The 19,183-nt window shown below is 42.0% G+C and overlaps 1 protein-coding gene across 1 annotated transcript; it reads right to left on the bottom strand.

Annotated features, from left to right (window-relative positions):
* Positions 1 to 11,016: 11,016 nt before the first annotated feature.
* Positions 11,017 to 16,207, bottom strand: paxx (PAXX non-homologous end joining factor). The gene is given in 8 exon segments (XM_034091388.2): positions 11,017 to 11,213; positions 11,295 to 11,376; positions 14,306 to 14,356; positions 14,469 to 14,513; positions 14,516 to 14,634; positions 14,750 to 14,799; positions 15,730 to 15,805; positions 16,044 to 16,207. Coding segments are annotated over 8 exon segments (579 nt in total). The 5' UTR covers positions 16,145 to 16,207; the 3' UTR covers positions 11,017 to 11,158.
* Positions 16,208 to 19,183: the final 2,976 nt, after the last annotated feature.

Raw genomic sequence — 19,183 nt, 5'->3', positions numbered from 1 at the left:
AAAAACGGAACGTTATCATATTGTTATGCAACAATCACGTGCATTTATTTCATTTCATAATGTTACAGTCATTATGGCTGACGATACAAAACAAATTGAAGCCAACTGAAACCAGTGCAATTGCAACAAGGCGGCCGCGGCAGTCTGACACTTTTAAACTGTTTAGAACAGTCAAGCTGGCTAATGCCAAAACAACAGACATTTTTTAACAGACGTATAACCTTTTACACAGTCTGTAAAAGGTTATACGGATTATATAATATACGAAATATATACGTACATATACAACATATAAAACGTACATATAAAACAACATATATTCCGTATAACACACTTTTTTTTAACGCCATGTTCATCTCACAATTCAGTGTTTCTTTAGATTGCTATGCAGAAAAAGAATTTCATCAACTGTCACTGGTTTCAATTGGCTTCTTCTTTCTGAGACCACAAATCCAGCCGTGGAAAAATCGCGCTCACTCGCGGCGCTTGAAGCTGGAATGGAAAGAATCGAACGAGCAATGTGTGCCACATTCGGAAACCTGGTTGCATGCTCCTTCCACCAGCTGAGAACATCGAAATTCTCCTCCCTCGGTGACTTGAAGTCGATGTATGCGCTCACTTCATCCTCAGTGCACTCATCGCTGGAAGAGGAATCCTCGACGTCGGATAATCCCTCCGATTGTCTAGCTCTCTTCTCGGGCGGTGGCCGCGGTGCTGAACTGACAGTGGCAACACGTTGTGTGGGCGATGCACGCCTCTCTTTTATGTCTAGAGGTGCGAATAGAGGGTACAAGATTAAGCATATGCAATTTTATAAACTTTACATATAGATTTCCTAATATTTTACATTTCATATTTGAAATGATGAAAACAGACAAGCAGGCCAATAAGCATATACAATACAGTAACAGTGGGCTATACTGTAACGTTAGGATAGTAACTTTTTTCCCAATTCTACCTCAATTTAATTGTAATACAGTATGAAATAAACTATGAGATCACTTGTATTTTCCTTCGGCCTTACCGTTCACAAGACGCCGCACTTCGTTGTGCACTGTTTCCATTGAATGTTCCTCCACAAGCAGCTTCAGACTTTTCAGCTTTGGGTGCAAAAACATGGCCAGTTTGTGCAAGAGGTGTATCTCGTACTTTTCAACCAGAATTATGAGACATTTTGCCTTTAGAGAGGAGAATGTCAGGTTGTCAGTGGAGGATGGTTGCAGGTGGCGTTTGAGACGATCGAGCCACACAGCGGTGAGGTGAAGGGTTGGAGTTTTGGATGCCTCCAGTGCCTTAGTAGCCTCCTTGAATCTCTGAAGAAACATCACCATTGCCTTCAAAGTGTCTTCGCTCAAGTCGTTCAGACGACCCTCTTCTCCCCTTTCCAACAGCAGTGCACGAACGTCCTCATATTGACAGCTGATCGACTCGAGCATTGTGTGGACTGAGTTCCAGCGCGTTTCCACTGATGCTTTTAACGTCTTTTTAAGACGATTCTGGAGACTCGTTTGCTTAAAGTAAGTTACGAGTGACTTTGCCCCTGTGACAAGCGTAGTCACTTCCTCTCCGAACGCATCTTCTTGGCTTGGTTTCCCGATCGTAGTGTACAGCACGGTGTTAAGGATGTGTGCAGCACAGCTCAGTCTTGTGACGGAGCGAAGGGCTGCCACTATGTTTGAACCCCTGTCTGTCACATACACCAGTTTGGTGAAGAAATCCTCAATGCTGTATCTCCGCAGGGCTTGGATTATTGCTGGTTTGATATTATCAGACGTTTTACGCAAGGTACTATCCCATTCCGACGTAGAAAGCACCCTTTCGACTAGCTCCCACTTGCTATTGATGTAATGTATCGTGTGACAAAGGTAGCTTATTTTCCGATAATCATCGGTCCACATGTCTAAAGTGACTGCTCCATTGTACTCACTCATCTGTTCTCTCAGCTCAGGAATTATGCTTTGGCGTATGTCTTCTGCATATTTTGTCACTCTGCGAGATATTGTTGTCGGATCTGGTAACAGCTGCATTGCATCGACACGGCCAGCCCGCGCACCAATGTCAATCAATCCCTGTGCTAATCCAGTGAAACCATCGCCACACACCGTTTCGAATGATCTAACATCACTGCAGACAAATTGTACTGCTAATTTGGACACAGTCTCCTTGTCTTCCCTTTTGGGTGCTTTAAGATCACGGTTATTGGTGAAGTATTGAGTGATTGGTCTTGTACCTGTGGCATTGGCAGCGCAGCTCGACTCCATATGTTTTTTCAATGATGAAGTACCTAGCTTGCGGCTATCATAGGCCAACACTTTTTTGCACTTCTTGCAAGCAGCGAACCCAGCGACCTGGTTATGTTCTCCATCTAGGATGAGTCCAAAAGTCTCCCAGACAATGGATTTGGCTCTTGATGAAGAGTTTTCGGCAATACTGTATTCTCCACTGGAGAGCTTCGCCTTTACCGGCTCAGTCATTTTGAATGTGGCGCGCTCAGTAGCAGATTGGCGCCGGTGCAGATGTTATGATTGTGCGCGGGGGAGAGTGGTCAGAGGTTATGCGCCGTATAAACATTACATTAAATTATCATTTTTATATATTTATTATGCAACACCCGCGATCCGACCCGCATCTTCTTTGTTTTACCCGGACCCGAACCCGCATTTTTTGTTGTTGAAAAAATACCACCCGCGAATCACTGTTTTCGCAGGTCACCCGTCGGGTACCCGCGGGTACCCGACCCGATGCAGGACTCTGGCCTACAGTACGGTGGGATTTATAAAATGCTACCCTAACGTGTAGCTGCTGTTAGCTTTATTTATTTCTCTGACATTTTGCAATGTTTTACTGTTTATTAAACTTTGGGACAACATTACTACCTTTTTATTCAGCTCATGCTGCTTTGAGGTAGGGCTAAAAAAGAGCCTATTTTAAATATTTCCATCAGATTTGATCTTCTTTTATTTAGGTTAAAGTTTATTTAATTTATCCTAATCCCATAATAATAAAACAATCAAAAATAGACGGCAGCCTTTTGCTTGATTTTTGTTTTTGCAGTGCTGTCAAAGGGATGCAAGTGTGACTGTCATTTCTTCTCTTTAGTTTTTTAAAAACCAAAACAGTACATCATTTTAAACTAGAGAATGCAATTCCTGAAGAAATTGCTAGTGGGAATGCTTTATGCTGAAAAGCTGACGCTAAACTGCTATGGTGGGTGTGTGTGTTGGATCGTTGGAGCTATGTGCAACTCAAGGCATATGCTCGAACCGGAGCTGCCTGGACGCTGCAATCATGTTGCGCACTATCCGTGCTGACTTTTCGTACAATGTCCCACTGTCTGGCTTCCTGCATAAAGTCAAGTGCTCGGCGCAGTTGTGGCGAAATGTCGCTCCTCTGTTTTCATTTAAACAGCTCCTTATATCCGTTAGCGCAGCTAGCTAGCACCAGATGCTAACAACAACAATGCACGTAAGGTCTCTCTCTCGCTCGCTCGGGCCACACATACACACACCCTCCCGGTAGTGCCGGTGAGCGTGGAAGTGTGGTCTGCCACAAGCGGGCGGCAGGAGCGGGGCTGTCAGCATCAGCTTGAAGATGGTATTTTAAACTCGATGCGCTCTGAAACTACGGGGCGGCCAAGGAAAAAAATACACATGCGTTAATCGCGTTAAAATAATTAGTGGCGTACATTTTTTTTTGTTATCGGTCTTGAGAAGCAGGAAGTTATCGGTATCGGTTTCAAAAAACCAATATCGTGCATCCCTAATCGTTACCAAACCTGTGAAGTTTTGGAGCATTTTCACTGAAGTTATGAGAACCGTGTTTCATGGCGAGCATTGTGTTGCCATGGCAACGGCATTTGAAGAAATCTCAAAACTGTCCCGTAGATGTCTTCACGGCTGGACTGTTAGCACACGTGAAGTTTGAGCACTTTTTGAAGATTTTCATCGGAGTTATAGCGACATCGTCTTTTATGGCGAGGGAATTCCATGGAAACGGCATATGATGAAACCCCATAATTGACGTAGAGCTGTTGAGGGCTGTACCGTTAACCATTATCTGAAGTGTGGTGCTGTTTTGACCCTTTTCATAGGCGTTACGACAACATTGTGTTTTATGGTGAGGGATGCATTTCCATGGAAACGGCATATATATGGTGAGATGTCAGATTTGACGTAGAGCTGTTGAGGCATGGAGAGGTGATATACAGGTGAAGTTTGTGGGACGACTGGACCATGTCCATTGGAGCTACAGCGACATCGTTTTTATGGCGAGGGATGTGTTTCCATGGCAAAAGCCTATGGTGAGATATCAGATTTGGCGTAGAGCTGTTGAGGCATGGACTGGTGATATACAAGTGAAGATTGGGGGACGATTGGACCGTGTCCATTGGAGTTACAGCGACATCGTGTTTTATGGCGAGGGATGCGTTTCCATGGAAACAGCATATGATGACACCCCATAATTGACGTAGAGCTGTTGAGGGCTGGACCGTTAACCATTATCTGAAGTCTGCTGCTCTGAGCATGTCAGTTGGAGTTATGACATCATCGTGTTCCATGATACAGGTGTTTATATTTGAGCTAACGAGGTGTCCAGAGATCAAAGGTTTCCATGTTTTTTTTTCCAAAATGAAATCTGTCCTCCACTCTAGCTGTGACATAACGCACTCTCAAATCTGAAGAAGGCCTCTTTAACAAGGTTTGAACAATGTTTAATATCTCTAAAAGTAAGAATCAGATTTAAAAGTTGTTTTACACGAATAATGTCAGAAATATGTGTAACATTTTAAGGCAAGGCAAGGCAAGTTTATTTATATAGCACCTTTCAGCACCAGGCAATTCAAGGTGCTTTACAAAAATGAAAGACATTCAGACAAAGGCATTTAAAAACAGTAAAAGATAATAAAAGAAACATTTAAAAGGAAAACAAAAAAAATGAAAGACATTTAAAATCATTCATTAAAAAGAAAAGCTAATAAAATAAACATTAAAAGTTACAGTGCAGTCTAAGATATGAATAGTTCAATTATTTCGGTTCTTGATTTTTAATTTATTCACAGAACCTCCCTTTGGAAATCCGAACATTTCCGTCCCAATTGTTAATTTAGACACAATCGGAACCTCAGGAGGGTGTACTAGCCTCCTACTCTGCTTTGCGTTCCATAACAAAGTCTTTAAGTGTTACCTGAACACCCCGTGTTACCAAAACACTATTTTTCACCCGTAGGTGCTGTGATACTTGTTCCTCAGTACAACTCCTCACCTAAAAACTGATCGTAAACCCTGGCTACGATGGATATCCCAAATGTCCTACTTTCGAGCAGTCCCTCTCATAAATGTCATGGAGAAATTAATTACGTTTAAATGTAAAACATTAAGAGAAAAAATACATGGATAAAAGTTACAGTGCAGTCTAAGATATGAATAGTTCAATTAAAAGCAGCGACAAAATGAAAAGTCTTCAGCCTGGATTTAAAAGTAGTCAGAGTTGCAGCGGACCTGCAGGTTTCTGGGAGTTTGTTCCAGATATTTGGAGCATAATAACTGAACGCTGCTTCTCCATGTTTAGTTCTGACTCTGGGGACAGAAAGCTGACCAGTCCCTGAAGACCTGAGAGATCTGGATGGTTCATAATATAGCAGGAGGTCAGAAATGTAATTTGGGCCTAAACCATTCAGTGCTTTATAAACCAGCAGCAGTATTTAGAAATGTATTCTTTGACACACAGGAAGCCAGTGTAAAGACTTCAGAACAGGAGTGATGTGATCCACTTTCTTAGTGTTAGTGAGGACTCGAGCAGCAGCGTTCTGAATCAGCTGCAGCTTCCTAATAGATTTTTTAGTGAGACCTGTGAAGACACCATTAGGCGCATTCACACTGCGGTACTTTTCCCACAAAGGTTCATGCGAACTTAGTTCATGCAAACTCTTTAGTTATCATGAACTAAGTACAGATCGCGTTCACACCAGAAAAAGTCCCTGGGGGTGGATTAGGCAAATGAAGCCGCTGACGTCACTTCTTCTTCTTCTGCTTTGGGCTTACTGGCAGGCCGCAAACCACTTCACGGCGTATACTGCTGCCCAAAGTCCCCGGAGTTGGGGAAGGCTTCAGTAGAAGCTGCTGGGACTCCCAGCAGCTTCTACTGAAGCCTTCCGAGTAAATCGCCAGAACGCCGACACCTCCTCATCTCCACCGCTCCCATGTTTTATTTTGTGTTGCCATAAGTTAGTCTCTCTGCATTTCTGCGCTATGCTAATGCTAATAATGCTAATGCGAGGATAATAAAATGGCGGCTTCACAAAACTTTTTGGGAGTTTTACGGGGCGTGGTTTGCAATCCGCCCAGCCAATCAGAAATATAGCTCTTTTCTCACAAAGGAGCCGCTCAAAAGTCCCTGCTCTCTAGCAGGGACTTTTGAGGGGGTAAAAGGTTCGCATGAACTCATTTTAGTACCGGCTCTTTTTGGTGTGAACGCGATCATGAACTAAGTTCGCATGAACCTTTGTGGGAAAAGTACCGCAGTGTGAATGCGCCTATTGCAGTAGTCGAGTCTACTGAAGATAAAAGCATGGACAAGTTTTTCCAAATCCTGCTGTGACATTAGTCTTTTAATCCTAGATATGTTCTTTAGGTGATAGTAGGCTGATTTAGTAACTGTTTTAATGTGACTGTTGAAACTCAGGTCAGAGTCCATGACTACACCTAGATTTCTGGCTCTATCTGTTGTTTTGAACATTGCAGACTGAAGCTCAGCGCTAACTTTTATACGTTCTGCCTTGGCTCCAAAGACCATTACCTCAGTTTTATCTTTGTTTAATTGGAGAACGTTCTGACACATCCAGTCATTGATTTGTTCAATGCACTTACTCAGTGTTTGAATTGGAGCATAGTCTCCTGGTGAAATTGTTACGTAGATTTGTGGCAAAGATTTGACAAAGGAGGCAAAATCATTGCACGCCCTGGTGGATAGAAATTCAGAGGCTACTGACACTGGGGGTTAGTTAGTCTGTCGACGGTAGCAAAACAAGGCACGTGCGTTGTTTTTGTTTTTTGTAATGATGTCAGAGAAGAACAATTGTCCTGCGTTTTTCAATTCCAAATTATAAAGGCCAAGTCTCTCTTTATAGATTTCAAAGTGAACCTGGAGATTTGTTTTTCGCCACCTGCTTTTCGACATTCTCTTTTTTCTGCTCTCACGGTCATGGCCTTTCTCCATGGAGATATTTTCTTGCCAGACACTTCCTTTACCTTAGTTTTTAATTTTTGAATTAAAATGATCGACTAGCTCATCTACTGAGATGTTAGCAGGGGCAAGTGTGGAAGAAAAATTCTGAGTAAACATTTCCCTAGTATTTTCAGTTAAATATCGCTTTGTGGTTACCTCTTTTTGAACATTTTTGTGAACAGAAATAGAGCTCTCAAAGAGAACACAGGAATGATCAGAGAGTGCAACATCAGTCACCACAACCTTAGAGATATTCAGACCCTTTGAGATCATTAAGTCCAGAGTGTGCCCCTTATTGTGCGTGGGCTCCGTCACATGCTGAGTCAGTCCATAGCTATCAAGAACACAAAACAGTTCTTTAGCCCCTCTGTCCTGGGGGTTGTCAACATGGATGTTAAAATCACCAACAATGACTAGACGGTGAAAGTCAATACACACTATAGACAGCAGTTCAGTAAAGTCATCAAAAAAGCTTGCACAGTATTTGGGTGGTCTATAGATATTTAGGAACAGAGCTCGAGAGGAGCATTTCAGCTGAAGGGCCACATATTCAAAAGAAGCAAAGTTTCCATACGATGTCTTCCTGCATTGAAGGGAATCATTGAACAGAATAGCAACTCCACCCCCTTTCTTATGCATTCTTTCCTGACTCATAAAACTAAAGTTGGGAGGGGTTGATTCGATAAGAACAGCTGCACTGTTATTTTGTTCAATCCAAGTTTCTGTTAAAAACATAAAATTGAGATTGTGCTCAGTGATAAAATCATTGATTAAAAATGTTTTTCCTGCCAAAGACCTGACATTTAATAAAGCTAGTTTAAGTTCGTTAAACACACTATCAGTCATGTTTTTTGTAACAAGCTGTGGCTGACATGGAATCATTGCTAAATTAGATAAACTCACACAAACGTTTGAGCACTTCCTGTTTCTAAAATGATTCACCGCTCTTAATCTATTACCTATCAACACAGATATCGGCAAAGCTATAGGCAGGCAGGGCCCCGGCATGTCCTGGAAAGAGTTGAGAGTGCCAACCGTTTTAAAGTTGGAATGAGGTTTCCGAGTGAAAGTATGAAGGAGCAGTTAGCAGTTGCATGAAGATTGTTCAAGTCTGAAGAGTTTCTCCATTGACTTCCATGTTAAAAATGTGATATTATGGGATGTATCTCCGGAATTATGAAAGTTATGAATAAGAAAAGTAATAGCCATCGATTCCCGACCGAGCTGAACGTTTTGATGTTTGAACAGAGTTTCAGCGATGTTCAATGCGGGAGAAGAAGAGGGCCAAAATAACCCGGCGGAATAATAAAGAATTTCGTGCGTAGCATAACAGTGGGAATGCTGTGTCAGCATTCCCACTAAATAACCTACAGTACAGTGAACATACCAGAACCAAAACCAGGGATTGACATTAAATATTTAGAAATTCACATATTTTCTTGTCAAAGACTTGTATTTACATAACATAGAGTGGGAAGCTTCCCCATTATGTGGGAATTATATAAATAATTCAAATAAATGTGGCAAAGGCTCAAATTTGTTGAACAACACATTTGTAACAGGTTTGTTAATTGACCAAAACATATGAACAGTTGGAAGATAGAAAATGGGATTCTTATTAGGATTATTTGTAGGTCATTGAAAAGTAGAATCATTTAGAAAGATATGAATATTGTAGTTTCTATTTTAGAAAAGCTGACACTGTAGTGAATCGCTGGTTTTAAAAGTGATTCATAACAGTCATTTTTAAAGATGTGTAATACTTAAAACTTTTATAAAGATCCTCTGAGTGTGTGTCATTAGTTAGCTGATAAAATGTTAGGGATAAATACCTTGACATATTGACTACAAGAGCTTGAATCAAACAAGCAACCTTGTATTTGAAAGATTAACTGACATAGCAACAGTCGCACGTGGTATATATGTGTTGTGGCTGAGTACTTTAAAGGGTTCATGAATAGAGGGGACTTGAATGTGAAATAAGAACAAGAAAATATAAGTCTAAATGCATGAAAAAGCAGCAGAATATTTGAATTGAAAACTAAACTAAAAGCATACGTCACCAATAATGTCTAAAATATGTGGAACATGTTGAAGTCAGTATGAAGTCTCCATCAGACGGAAAAGAATAGGCTGAGACAGTCTGTTAAACTCCAGTGACCACATCATTAGTCTGCTGCTCTAATTATGTCAATTGGAGTTATGACATCATCGTGTTCCATGACACAGGTGTTTATATTTGAGCTAACGACGTGTCCAGAGATCAAAGGTTTCCATGGTGATTAGTGAGAGGAGAGCATTTTCATTGTTCTGAATGAGAGATAAACCTGTTACATCATGTGAACGTTTTGTTGAAGAACCATAACAGATATCTGTGAAATCTCAAAGCGTGAAGCATGTCAAGGAACTTGAGCATATGAAGTGTACTTTTTGTGTACTTCCAGATTAATAATGTGGCTTTTTGGCAGATTAACTAAAGGTGTGCGGCTGCTGTGGTGGGGAAAGGTGAGGCTGAATTTACAATGGGTTTTAATGGAGGCATGTTGAAAGTTTGTGTCACTTCATGCCCTCAAGAGGCATTTTGTTTAATTATTTTTGCTTAATTATTTTTGTATCTTTCAAGCTTCGAGATGTTTTCCTACGTTTCTCATGAGAAATTATGTCTCAGGAATGTAGGGTTTGGGAATTATGGCAGGTTTAAAAGAAAATATGAAGGCAACATTAAATCTGTCCTCCACTCTAGCTGTGACATCAAGAAGAAGAAGGCCTCTTTACCAAGGTCTGAACAATGTTTAATATCTCTAAAAGTAAGATTCAGATTTAAAAGTTGTGTTACACGAATAATGTCAGAAAGATGTGTAACATTTTAAAGTTCAATGTGGGAGGAGAAGTGGCGCAAAATAATAAAGAATTTCGTGCGTAGCATAACAGATAGTGGAAATGCTGTGTCAGCATTCCCACTAACAAGGGGTCGGCAACAGGCGGACCGCGGTCCGGACCCAGACGCCGACCTATACGGACCCGGACCTATAATCAATACATTAATAGGTGATTTCAATTTTGACGGGACGATTCTATTTTAACCGCCGCCGACACGGGGCGAAAGAGACGAGTGAGCGATACAGGGAGAGAAACACAGAAGAAGAGACGAGAGCGCGGCAGAGAGAAGCGGAGAGGAGAGTGAACAGGCGTGTTAGCGGTAGGGCGAGACAAATAATTACACATGGCGCTCTCCAAGAAGAGGAAAGTGGACAGTGAGAACAGAGATTTTAACCCTCTCTAACTATATGTAAAATTTATTATTTATAACTGTTTATTGTGTGAATCTCATTTCGACAAATCTGACATTTAAGCTCATGTATGGTTAAACAGCTGTTTCTCAACTCGTATTTTGCAGTGAAACAGTGAGTGCTCATAAAAATACTGTGCTTCTGCCTGACCTCAGCAGTGTGAGCAGCAGATCAAGCCTTCCAGTCTTTTTAAATGAAATGAGTAGACATGGATTATCAGATCATTCTAATGAGAAAAGCCATGGCCATTTTCAGCAAACACAGAATACTGGATGAATTATGTCAAGCATAGCAAACAAACAAGTAACAGATGTGCATGTGTCTTAGATATGTATTCAGAAAGTGTGCAAATACTCAAATAAAATATGTTTCTATTCAAAGTTCGCCATGTGCTCTATATTTTTCATTAGTTTTGTTTTACCGAAAAAATTGATTTATTTTATTATGTTTAACTAGACATAACAATGAAAACCGATTTCCAGAGTGTAAACCACAGTCTATAAAAAAAGAAGTTTCACAATGATTTATTTATTTAATAAATGACCATTTCAAATTGTAGTCGTTTCATTTGATATCATCTGCCATTAAAAACATTGAGAAGAAAGCGGGCCGCTGAAGGATCAGTCCTCCTCTTCCTCCTCCTCCTATTCCTTCTCCTCCCCCTCCTCGTCGAAGGCCACGCCGGTCGCCGGGCGCTTCCTGCAGGATGAGCAGCACTGCTTTACGTTTGCAGATAATATATGCGAGTACTGTCAGAGAGTTAGGGACGACTCGTTGTACCTTTTAGTTCCTGGGTTGATAAGAGAAGTTCCTGGAAGTCGTTTCTTCATCGTCACTGCTGGAGCTGCACTCTGCTGGCCCTCTGTGGAGAAGCCCACCATCACAGATCACAGCCCCCCATCACAGCCCCCCATCACAGCCCAGCATCACAGCCCAGCATCACAGCCCCGCATCACAGCCCCGCATCACAGCCCACCGTCACAGCCCACCGTCACAGCCCACCATCACAGCCCACCGTCACAGCCCACCATCATACCATCACAGCCCACCATCACACCGTCACAGCCCCCCATCACACCGTCACAGCCCCCCATCACAGCCCAGCATCACAGCCCACCATCACAGCATCACAGCCCACTGTCACAGCCCCCCATCACACCGTCACAGCCCACCATCACACCGTCACAGCCCACCATCACAGCCCCGCATCAAAGCCCACCATCACACCGTCACAGCCCACCATCACACCGTCACAGCCCACCATCACAGCGTCATAGCCCACCATCACAGCATGACAGCCCACCATCACACCGTCACAGCCCACCATCACACCGTCACAGCCCACCATCACAGCATGACAGCCCACCATCAAAGCCCACCATCACACCGTCACAGCCCACCAGTGTTTCCGCCAGACCAGGGCTGAGAGGGCGTCCACCCCGAAGCAGCGGCTGTTTCGGCTCCCAAACGGCTCTTCATGTTACCACAGTTTACCGCGGAGCCTCAATATCGCCGCTGCGTGGCTCCGGCGCTCGCAGTTCACGCGCGCGCTCCACTAAAACCCCCCGCTCATTGCTTCCAAATCGCGAACGTTCCGTGTTGTCCTGTAGCAGGGACCTTCGATGTCGGGGAAACGATCTTCAATACTCCGAAAAGAATCCCACCAGACTCCTTTGCCCCTCCAGAGGGATGTCCTTGTCCTTTTTCCTTTTCGTCATTTCAAGCGATAAAAACTCTCGATCTTCTCTCGAATTATTAATATTGTTGGATGCCCTCGGCTGGAGTTCAGGGCATCCCGAGCTGAATAAGGGCGTTAAATGACGGCAAGACGCCCCCCTGGCGGAAACGCTGCAGCCCACCATCACCGTCACAGCCACCATCACAGCCCCGCATCACAGCCCACCATCACACCGTCACAGCCCACCATCACCGTCACAGCCACCATCACAGCCCTGCATCACACCATCACACCGTCACAGCCCTGCATCACAGCCCACCATCATACCGTCACAGCTAGTGCTGTAGCGACGCGTCGACTTCAAAATATCGTCGACGACATATTTCCGCGTCGACACGTCGCTACACACACGTGGGTCACCCAAAGCAACAAGCAGTTCGCAATCGCACTTCAAACACAATGGAGACTGAAACGGCTACCACCTCCTCCTCACAGGATTGCGCACAAAGCACTCAAACGAAAACATCTCGCCCTAGGTCTTCAAAAGCATGGGAATATTTTAAAGTTAGTCCAAAACGCAAAGATATTGTCATTTGCAGTCTTTGCCAAATGGAGTTGGCATATCACACAAGCACAACGGCTATGTTGGAACATTTAAAGCGGCAGCTAGCTGTGGTGGCTACCATTAGCAGCTAGCATTTGCTCTCCGATTTTTACATAAAAATGGAATTATGGATTATAAATTCAATCATTTTGTTATACATAGACGTTAAAAACCTATGGATTAACCGATTCAGTCGCGTTGTTTCTCATTTTAATGCCATTGAACACGTCTTTTGATCAGATTGACAGCTACGGTGGTGAGACGATCTCCCTAGAAGCTCTGTAAAGGTACGTGTTGTGATGACTGTATTTGCTTCCCCTGTCGCGAGTCCGGATCACTCAGTGATGATACTATATACCTACATAATCTGTGGAGTCTCAGCTTTAATCGGATATCTTGTATGTGCAGCTACGATAAGTAATAAGGGTACTTTTATCTTGAGTTCTGTGCCAATGTCCGTTAGCATTTTTCGCTCATGGGTCATTTAGATGCTTCTTATGAGACTTGTGTTTTGTTTTGGTAAACATGGTTTGTATCGTCAGTTAGCTGAGATTATTTCCGTTAATCTGGTATAACACATTAATAGTTTGTTAAATATTAAGATCCCCTGAGACACAGTATCGTGAAAACAAATTTTTATGAATTGAACAACAGAAAAATAATCGTTAGATTAGTCGACTAATCGATCAAATATTCGCCCGATTAATCGTTTTCGAAGTAATCGTTTCCCCCCAGCACTAGTCACAGCCCACCATCACCTTCACAGCCCCGCATCACAGCCCACCATCACACCGTCACAGCCCACCATCACAGCATCACAGCCCACCGTCACAGCCCACCATCACAGCATCACAGCCCACCGTCACAGCCCACCGTCACAGCCCACCATCACAGCCCACCATCACAGCCCACTGTCACAGCCCACCATCACAGCCCACCGTCACAGCCCACCATCACAGCCCACCATCACACCACCACAGCCCTGATTTGTTTTAATAGACTTTATTATTCACCTTGCCCCTCAGGGTTTCCAAACTTTATAGAATAATTAGGCAAAATACCAAAATAGAATACTAACTCACAGAAAATAGTCAACTTTAAATAAAAAGATGTACAGTACACTATGTTTATATATATATATGTCTGTCCCTTTAGTAGATTGGTATATTAGAGAGTATTTATATAATTTCTTATTTATATTTTATAGTGTGTATTCTTAGATACTCCTCGAGATAAATGTCTTCTCTACTGTGAAAATGTATATTTTGACTTTCAAAGTTTAATTTTAAAGTATTTAATTTTATTTGTATTTCATTCTATTTTTAAGATTTTTTTTCTTGCACAATGTCTGTGATGAAATAATTGTCCAACTCAATGTCATGAGAGCTGTCATGCACTCGTGTTTTCTGCCCTTTGCTATACTTGCAGAACCCCCCCCCGCCCCCCTCACAAAAAAAAGTGGAAAATAAACTTGTAATTTGGTAACTGTAGATCTCTTTAGAAACATACCTGCAGGCCGATACTGGTCAGGTTTGACTGGACCGACAGAGGGGGGTCCACCTGAGGGAGCGGTGGACAAGATGACAGCGTAGAGTTTAAACTGGGGATAAATAAAGTTATTATTGAATAAGCGCAAACCCTGCACTGAATGTGACGTCACTGCAATACATACATTTACTTTCAGCCATCCTGAACAGCAGCTCCTTCACTTCCTCAGGGCCCGGGGGGCCTCCAGCCTGGGCAGGGTCACACTCAGGTCCCCTGCAGCCGAGCTCACACACACCTCTGCACACGAGTCATGGAGCACAACAGACACCCCCCCCTGACCACAGGCTGACCTAGGGGAAAGACAGAAGCATATAAAGCCTGAATAACGTGTGATATTATGATTATGATATTATTATTAATAATGATTCATATCAGACAAAGTGGTTTTAAAGACTATAATCTCACCTGAGGTTCAGAATATAATCCACTGTCGACTTCAAGGCAATCCTCTGCCCCTAAACAGACAGGTGTATGAGCCAGTGGTTCAACTTAACCCCCCATGAGGCTCTGAAGTTAAGTTAGGTCTCTTAAGTAGTGTAACATTGTATTTCATATGTCTGTAGTATTACACAACTGATTTGTTTTTCATGTTTTAAACATTGTAAAAAAGTGGAGGAGAAAGACTGAAAACTCATCTCTTTCGACTCCACTTCGAGCGATAGAACTATTAACAAAGCACTTGTATACTAATAAAGGACTGGCTTACCTAAAGCCAGTTGAGTAGCACTTGAAATGTTTTGGCTCTATGAAGCCTGATGTACTTATATGATTCTGTTTTCTTCAAGTTTGTATTTTGTTGGTCGAACGCACTTATTGTAAGTCCCTTTGGATAAAAGCATCAGCTAAATGCAATGTAATGTAATGAGAAGGAGAGAGAGCCACTGATGCTGAAGCTACTTCTTTAGGAACGGCTACAGTCTTCAATAAAACTACAGTAGAGGAGTTCTTTGACAATCTGGCTAAAGTGACCGACAGATGAGAGTTACATTTGATAACCTGAATAACTATCAATGACTAGAAATAAATCAGTAAACACATGTACAACAGACTGGTCCATGTGTTTACCTACCAGCCACCTTTACAAGGATTCTGTTTAGGGCCGTTTAGTTCATTCTGATTCAGATCTGGCTCTTTCATGCATCAAATCTCCTCCAAACATGATGTATAATGTTGACTACAGTGCAGACACCAAAGCAGCTAGGCAGAGAAAGGTTATTGTATTTTTCAGGTTTAAACAAAAGAAAAGTGAATTGTTCAGTTTTAGATGGCTACATTTTGATGGACAGAAGACATCCTGAAGTAAAGGTTGTTGTTGTTGTTATTTGACTTCTATCTAATTTTTCTTTGCCTAGAGGACAACATAAGTAAAGATGGGCTCATCCTACCCCACTCCCCCCTACAGACTGCTTGAAGGTGTCCTCGGTGACCTCTGTGCTCCACACATCAGTGGCATCTGTCAGACTGCAGGAGGTCACAAAGGGGTCAGAGAAACAGTGTCAGTCCATCAGACTGCAGGACGAAGCTGACAGATGAAATCTCTGAAGTATTACGGTCTAAGAGGCTCACAACATCTGCTATATGTTCTGACATTTCGCTCATAAGAACAGCCATACTAATCTGTTCCAAGTTACTTCAATGGAGCTTTTAGCCTTCTCTGAGTCTTAGAAATGTTCTTTTTTCAACACAAACTGTGACTCACCAAATATTCGATATTCCGTTTTTCCTGTGTGTGTAGCATATAAATTTAGAGTGGTTCTTTTTATCCAACACAATGCAGAACCACGTCTGAAAGACTTCCATGTTTGGCAGACAGAAAGCAGAACTACTTCTCCTTTTCTCCTTCTCCTTTTTCTTCTTCTTCGCCTTTTTCTTCTTCTTCTTGAGGTTTATTAGCAGTTTGCATTACCGCCACCTACTGGACTGGAGATTGAGGAGCAGTAGTAAAATATGCTATAGAGCAGTGGTATCAAACACAAATACACAGTGGGCCAACATTTTAAAATGGGTACTAGTGGAGGGCCGGACTGGTTCAATGTTTATTGCAAAACGTATTGAAATGAACTTATTGCACATATTAAACCTGGAACTAACAAAGCTTAAATTACTGCCTATAAAAACAACATTACACATTAAATAATTAGTTGCATTCATTTGTTATGGCTCTATCTGTAGCTTTTCCAGAGTCATTTCTTATGAGTACATTTCTCCACAGGCCAACAACAGCTTCAAAATTAAAAATTCCATAGATGTGTCTCCCATCACCCAAATCCCCTGACTATTCTCTCAACTCAGTATTTACATTCTTATATTCAAAGAAATCAGTAATATCTTTAAAAACGACAAGTCCTTTTCTATCAGCTGTGCACCGTTATGGTGTAAATACAGCCTATCTACCAATTGGATCAAATATAAAAGTCAGCCGAATTAGTGTTGATACTGCAAGGAGACGTATTGTGTGAAGAGAAATGTAAGATGTTGTTTAATTGCTGATATAATTATGATCCACTTCACATATTCAGTTTTGGCGGCAGTTCTCCTGTTTGTCTAGAAGTCTTCTCAGCAGGGCTCTATAAATAGAGAACTACGGCAGATGTGTAATATTTAATGCAGCCAAACCGTGTATTACAATGCCCTTATGTGATGACCTGCAAAGAGAAAAGCAAGCACCCTCGGAATAAAGTATTTTATTTTTAAATGTTTTTCGGATTTCATATCGCATAAACACCATATCCCAACGTGCATTGCGGCTAAACAATCCAATCCCCGAGCTTAAACCATAGCTGAGGATCTTGGGCAATCAGTTCAGTGGGTGTGTATCTGTTTCCGGTGACTTTGTTTTGAAATTCAGTTCCTGACGGACGCCAAAAAAGCCTGAGATTATGGAATTAAACAAATAAATAAAAACAAGGACTTTTATTTTTAAAAAAACAAGTGTGTTATTTAGAAAAGAATAACAAATTAGAAGGAAAAAAAGATTTAAAACATACAGATTTCAGTATTCTGAGGCTCTGAGCCCCATTTTTTTCCCTCACAGACGACAGAAAAAGTCAGAAATTATACGATTTTAAATCAAAAGCAATAATCGCGGCTTGATATTGAGTAAGAACATGTTTTTATGAACCCCACAGCTTCCGGTCTTCCAAGACCCGACCGGACACAAAGACGTGCTGCAGGCACGAAACATACTACCAATAGAAATACAGGTCAAAAAAAATGTCAGGTCTCCCTTGAAAAAGAGATCTATGATCTCAATGGGACCAATCTGGTTAAATAAAGGTTTGAAATGAAATGAAAATACATTGCTTTTAAAATCGTTCTGTGTGACACGAAAAAAAGGGGGAAATCGTACTGGTGAACACGAATAAATAGATTAAATGTCGTGACTATAACACAAAATGCTGTGAGACTGGGTTGCCGATGCTGTTAGGACTCTGGGTTTGTTGTTTTCTCCACCCACTGTTTGAGTTTGAGGTGACTGTGTGTTAATATTAGGCCTATATAAACGACAACTAGAATATGCTTCACATCCATCTGCAGCGTGGAGACTCTCCTTGCACATCATCTCAGCCTCAGTTAGCTAACCATGGATAAATTGAAACTTATGGCGCGTTTCCGCAGCGGGTAGCTCGCTTTAAGCGTGCCGAGCCGTGCAGGGCCCGTTTTTGGTTGCGTTTCCACTTGGCCTAGTTTTGGCCCGGGGCTACTTTTTCACCTTTTTCTGGCCCGACTAAATCGTGGTTCTAGGGCCAGGAACAACCAGGCTGAGTCGGGCTGAGTATGCTAAACTAGAGAGAGAATCGCTGGCAAGGGGGCTACAACTACAACAAGATGAACATATTTGACCGTGATTTAATTGTAATACACGTTTCAAAATGATGCCGAAGTAACAACATACTGATACTGGTTAGTAAAAACCATGAATTAATGCTTTGACAAGTCTGCAGACAGACGGCAGGCGAAAAACCTTTTAAAATGCGTGTTTTATAAATGGAGATCGGCTAAACTAACGTTATATATGCTCCGACCGTCCACACTCACAGCAACGGCCTATACAGACATAAATAAAGCAGCGACTGTATTCGCCATGACACAGGCAGTCTGCGGTTTGTACTTGTTTAACTTTTGTCTAGTTTCTGAACAGATATGAGGAGCTGTGAGCTCTGAGTGCTAAGAGCTAACGGCTGTATTGTTTTTCTGGGGCTCTCATTGAAGATGACGTCACGGCTCCGCCTACACTGCGTTACTATAGTAACTGCCCCAGTTCCTAAACTGTAATGGAAGCGCAGCATTAAAGTGAGCCGGGCCTAATAAGGCCTAACCAAACCGAGCGAGGCCTGCAGTGGAAACGCGCCAATAGAGAGTTTAATTCTCCGTGGAGTGACTTATTTACATTTTTTTAATTTCAAGGTGGTCTAGTTTTTTGTTTTTCAAACGGGTTTGGTGATTTGCTTTGTCTTAACAGGTTAACATACCCAACATGTAGAAGCAGTTCTCTTTATTGTTGTTCTTTATTTTATAAACACAATCATTTATAGTTTTTGTACATATCTATACATAAAACGTCATAAGCTGTGCTATCAAACATGTTTTGTGGCTCCAGACAGATTGTACTTGCTGACCCAGAGGAAGGGAAGGAGGGGGGAACAACCTCAGTCCAAATGTTGAACGATGAGATAAAGGATAAAGATGGGACACCTGTACTTGTACAGGGTGTCTTAGGTTCCCTTCAGAATGGGTTTCTCCGGGATATGAATGGAAGTGTTAAAAATACGTTTTTAAATGAATAATATAAATTCTCAAGGAATCCTATTTTTTGGGGGGAGATTTCAACCCAGATCT

Source organism: Pseudochaenichthys georgianus, chromosome 9, assembly GCF_902827115.2.
Source record: "Pseudochaenichthys georgianus chromosome 9, fPseGeo1.2, whole genome shotgun sequence".
Classification (NCBI taxonomy): domain Eukaryota; kingdom Metazoa; phylum Chordata; class Actinopteri; order Perciformes; family Channichthyidae; genus Pseudochaenichthys; species Pseudochaenichthys georgianus.
Note: the sequence above shows the minus strand (reverse complement) of the source record. Positions and strands in the feature narration are given on the sequence as shown.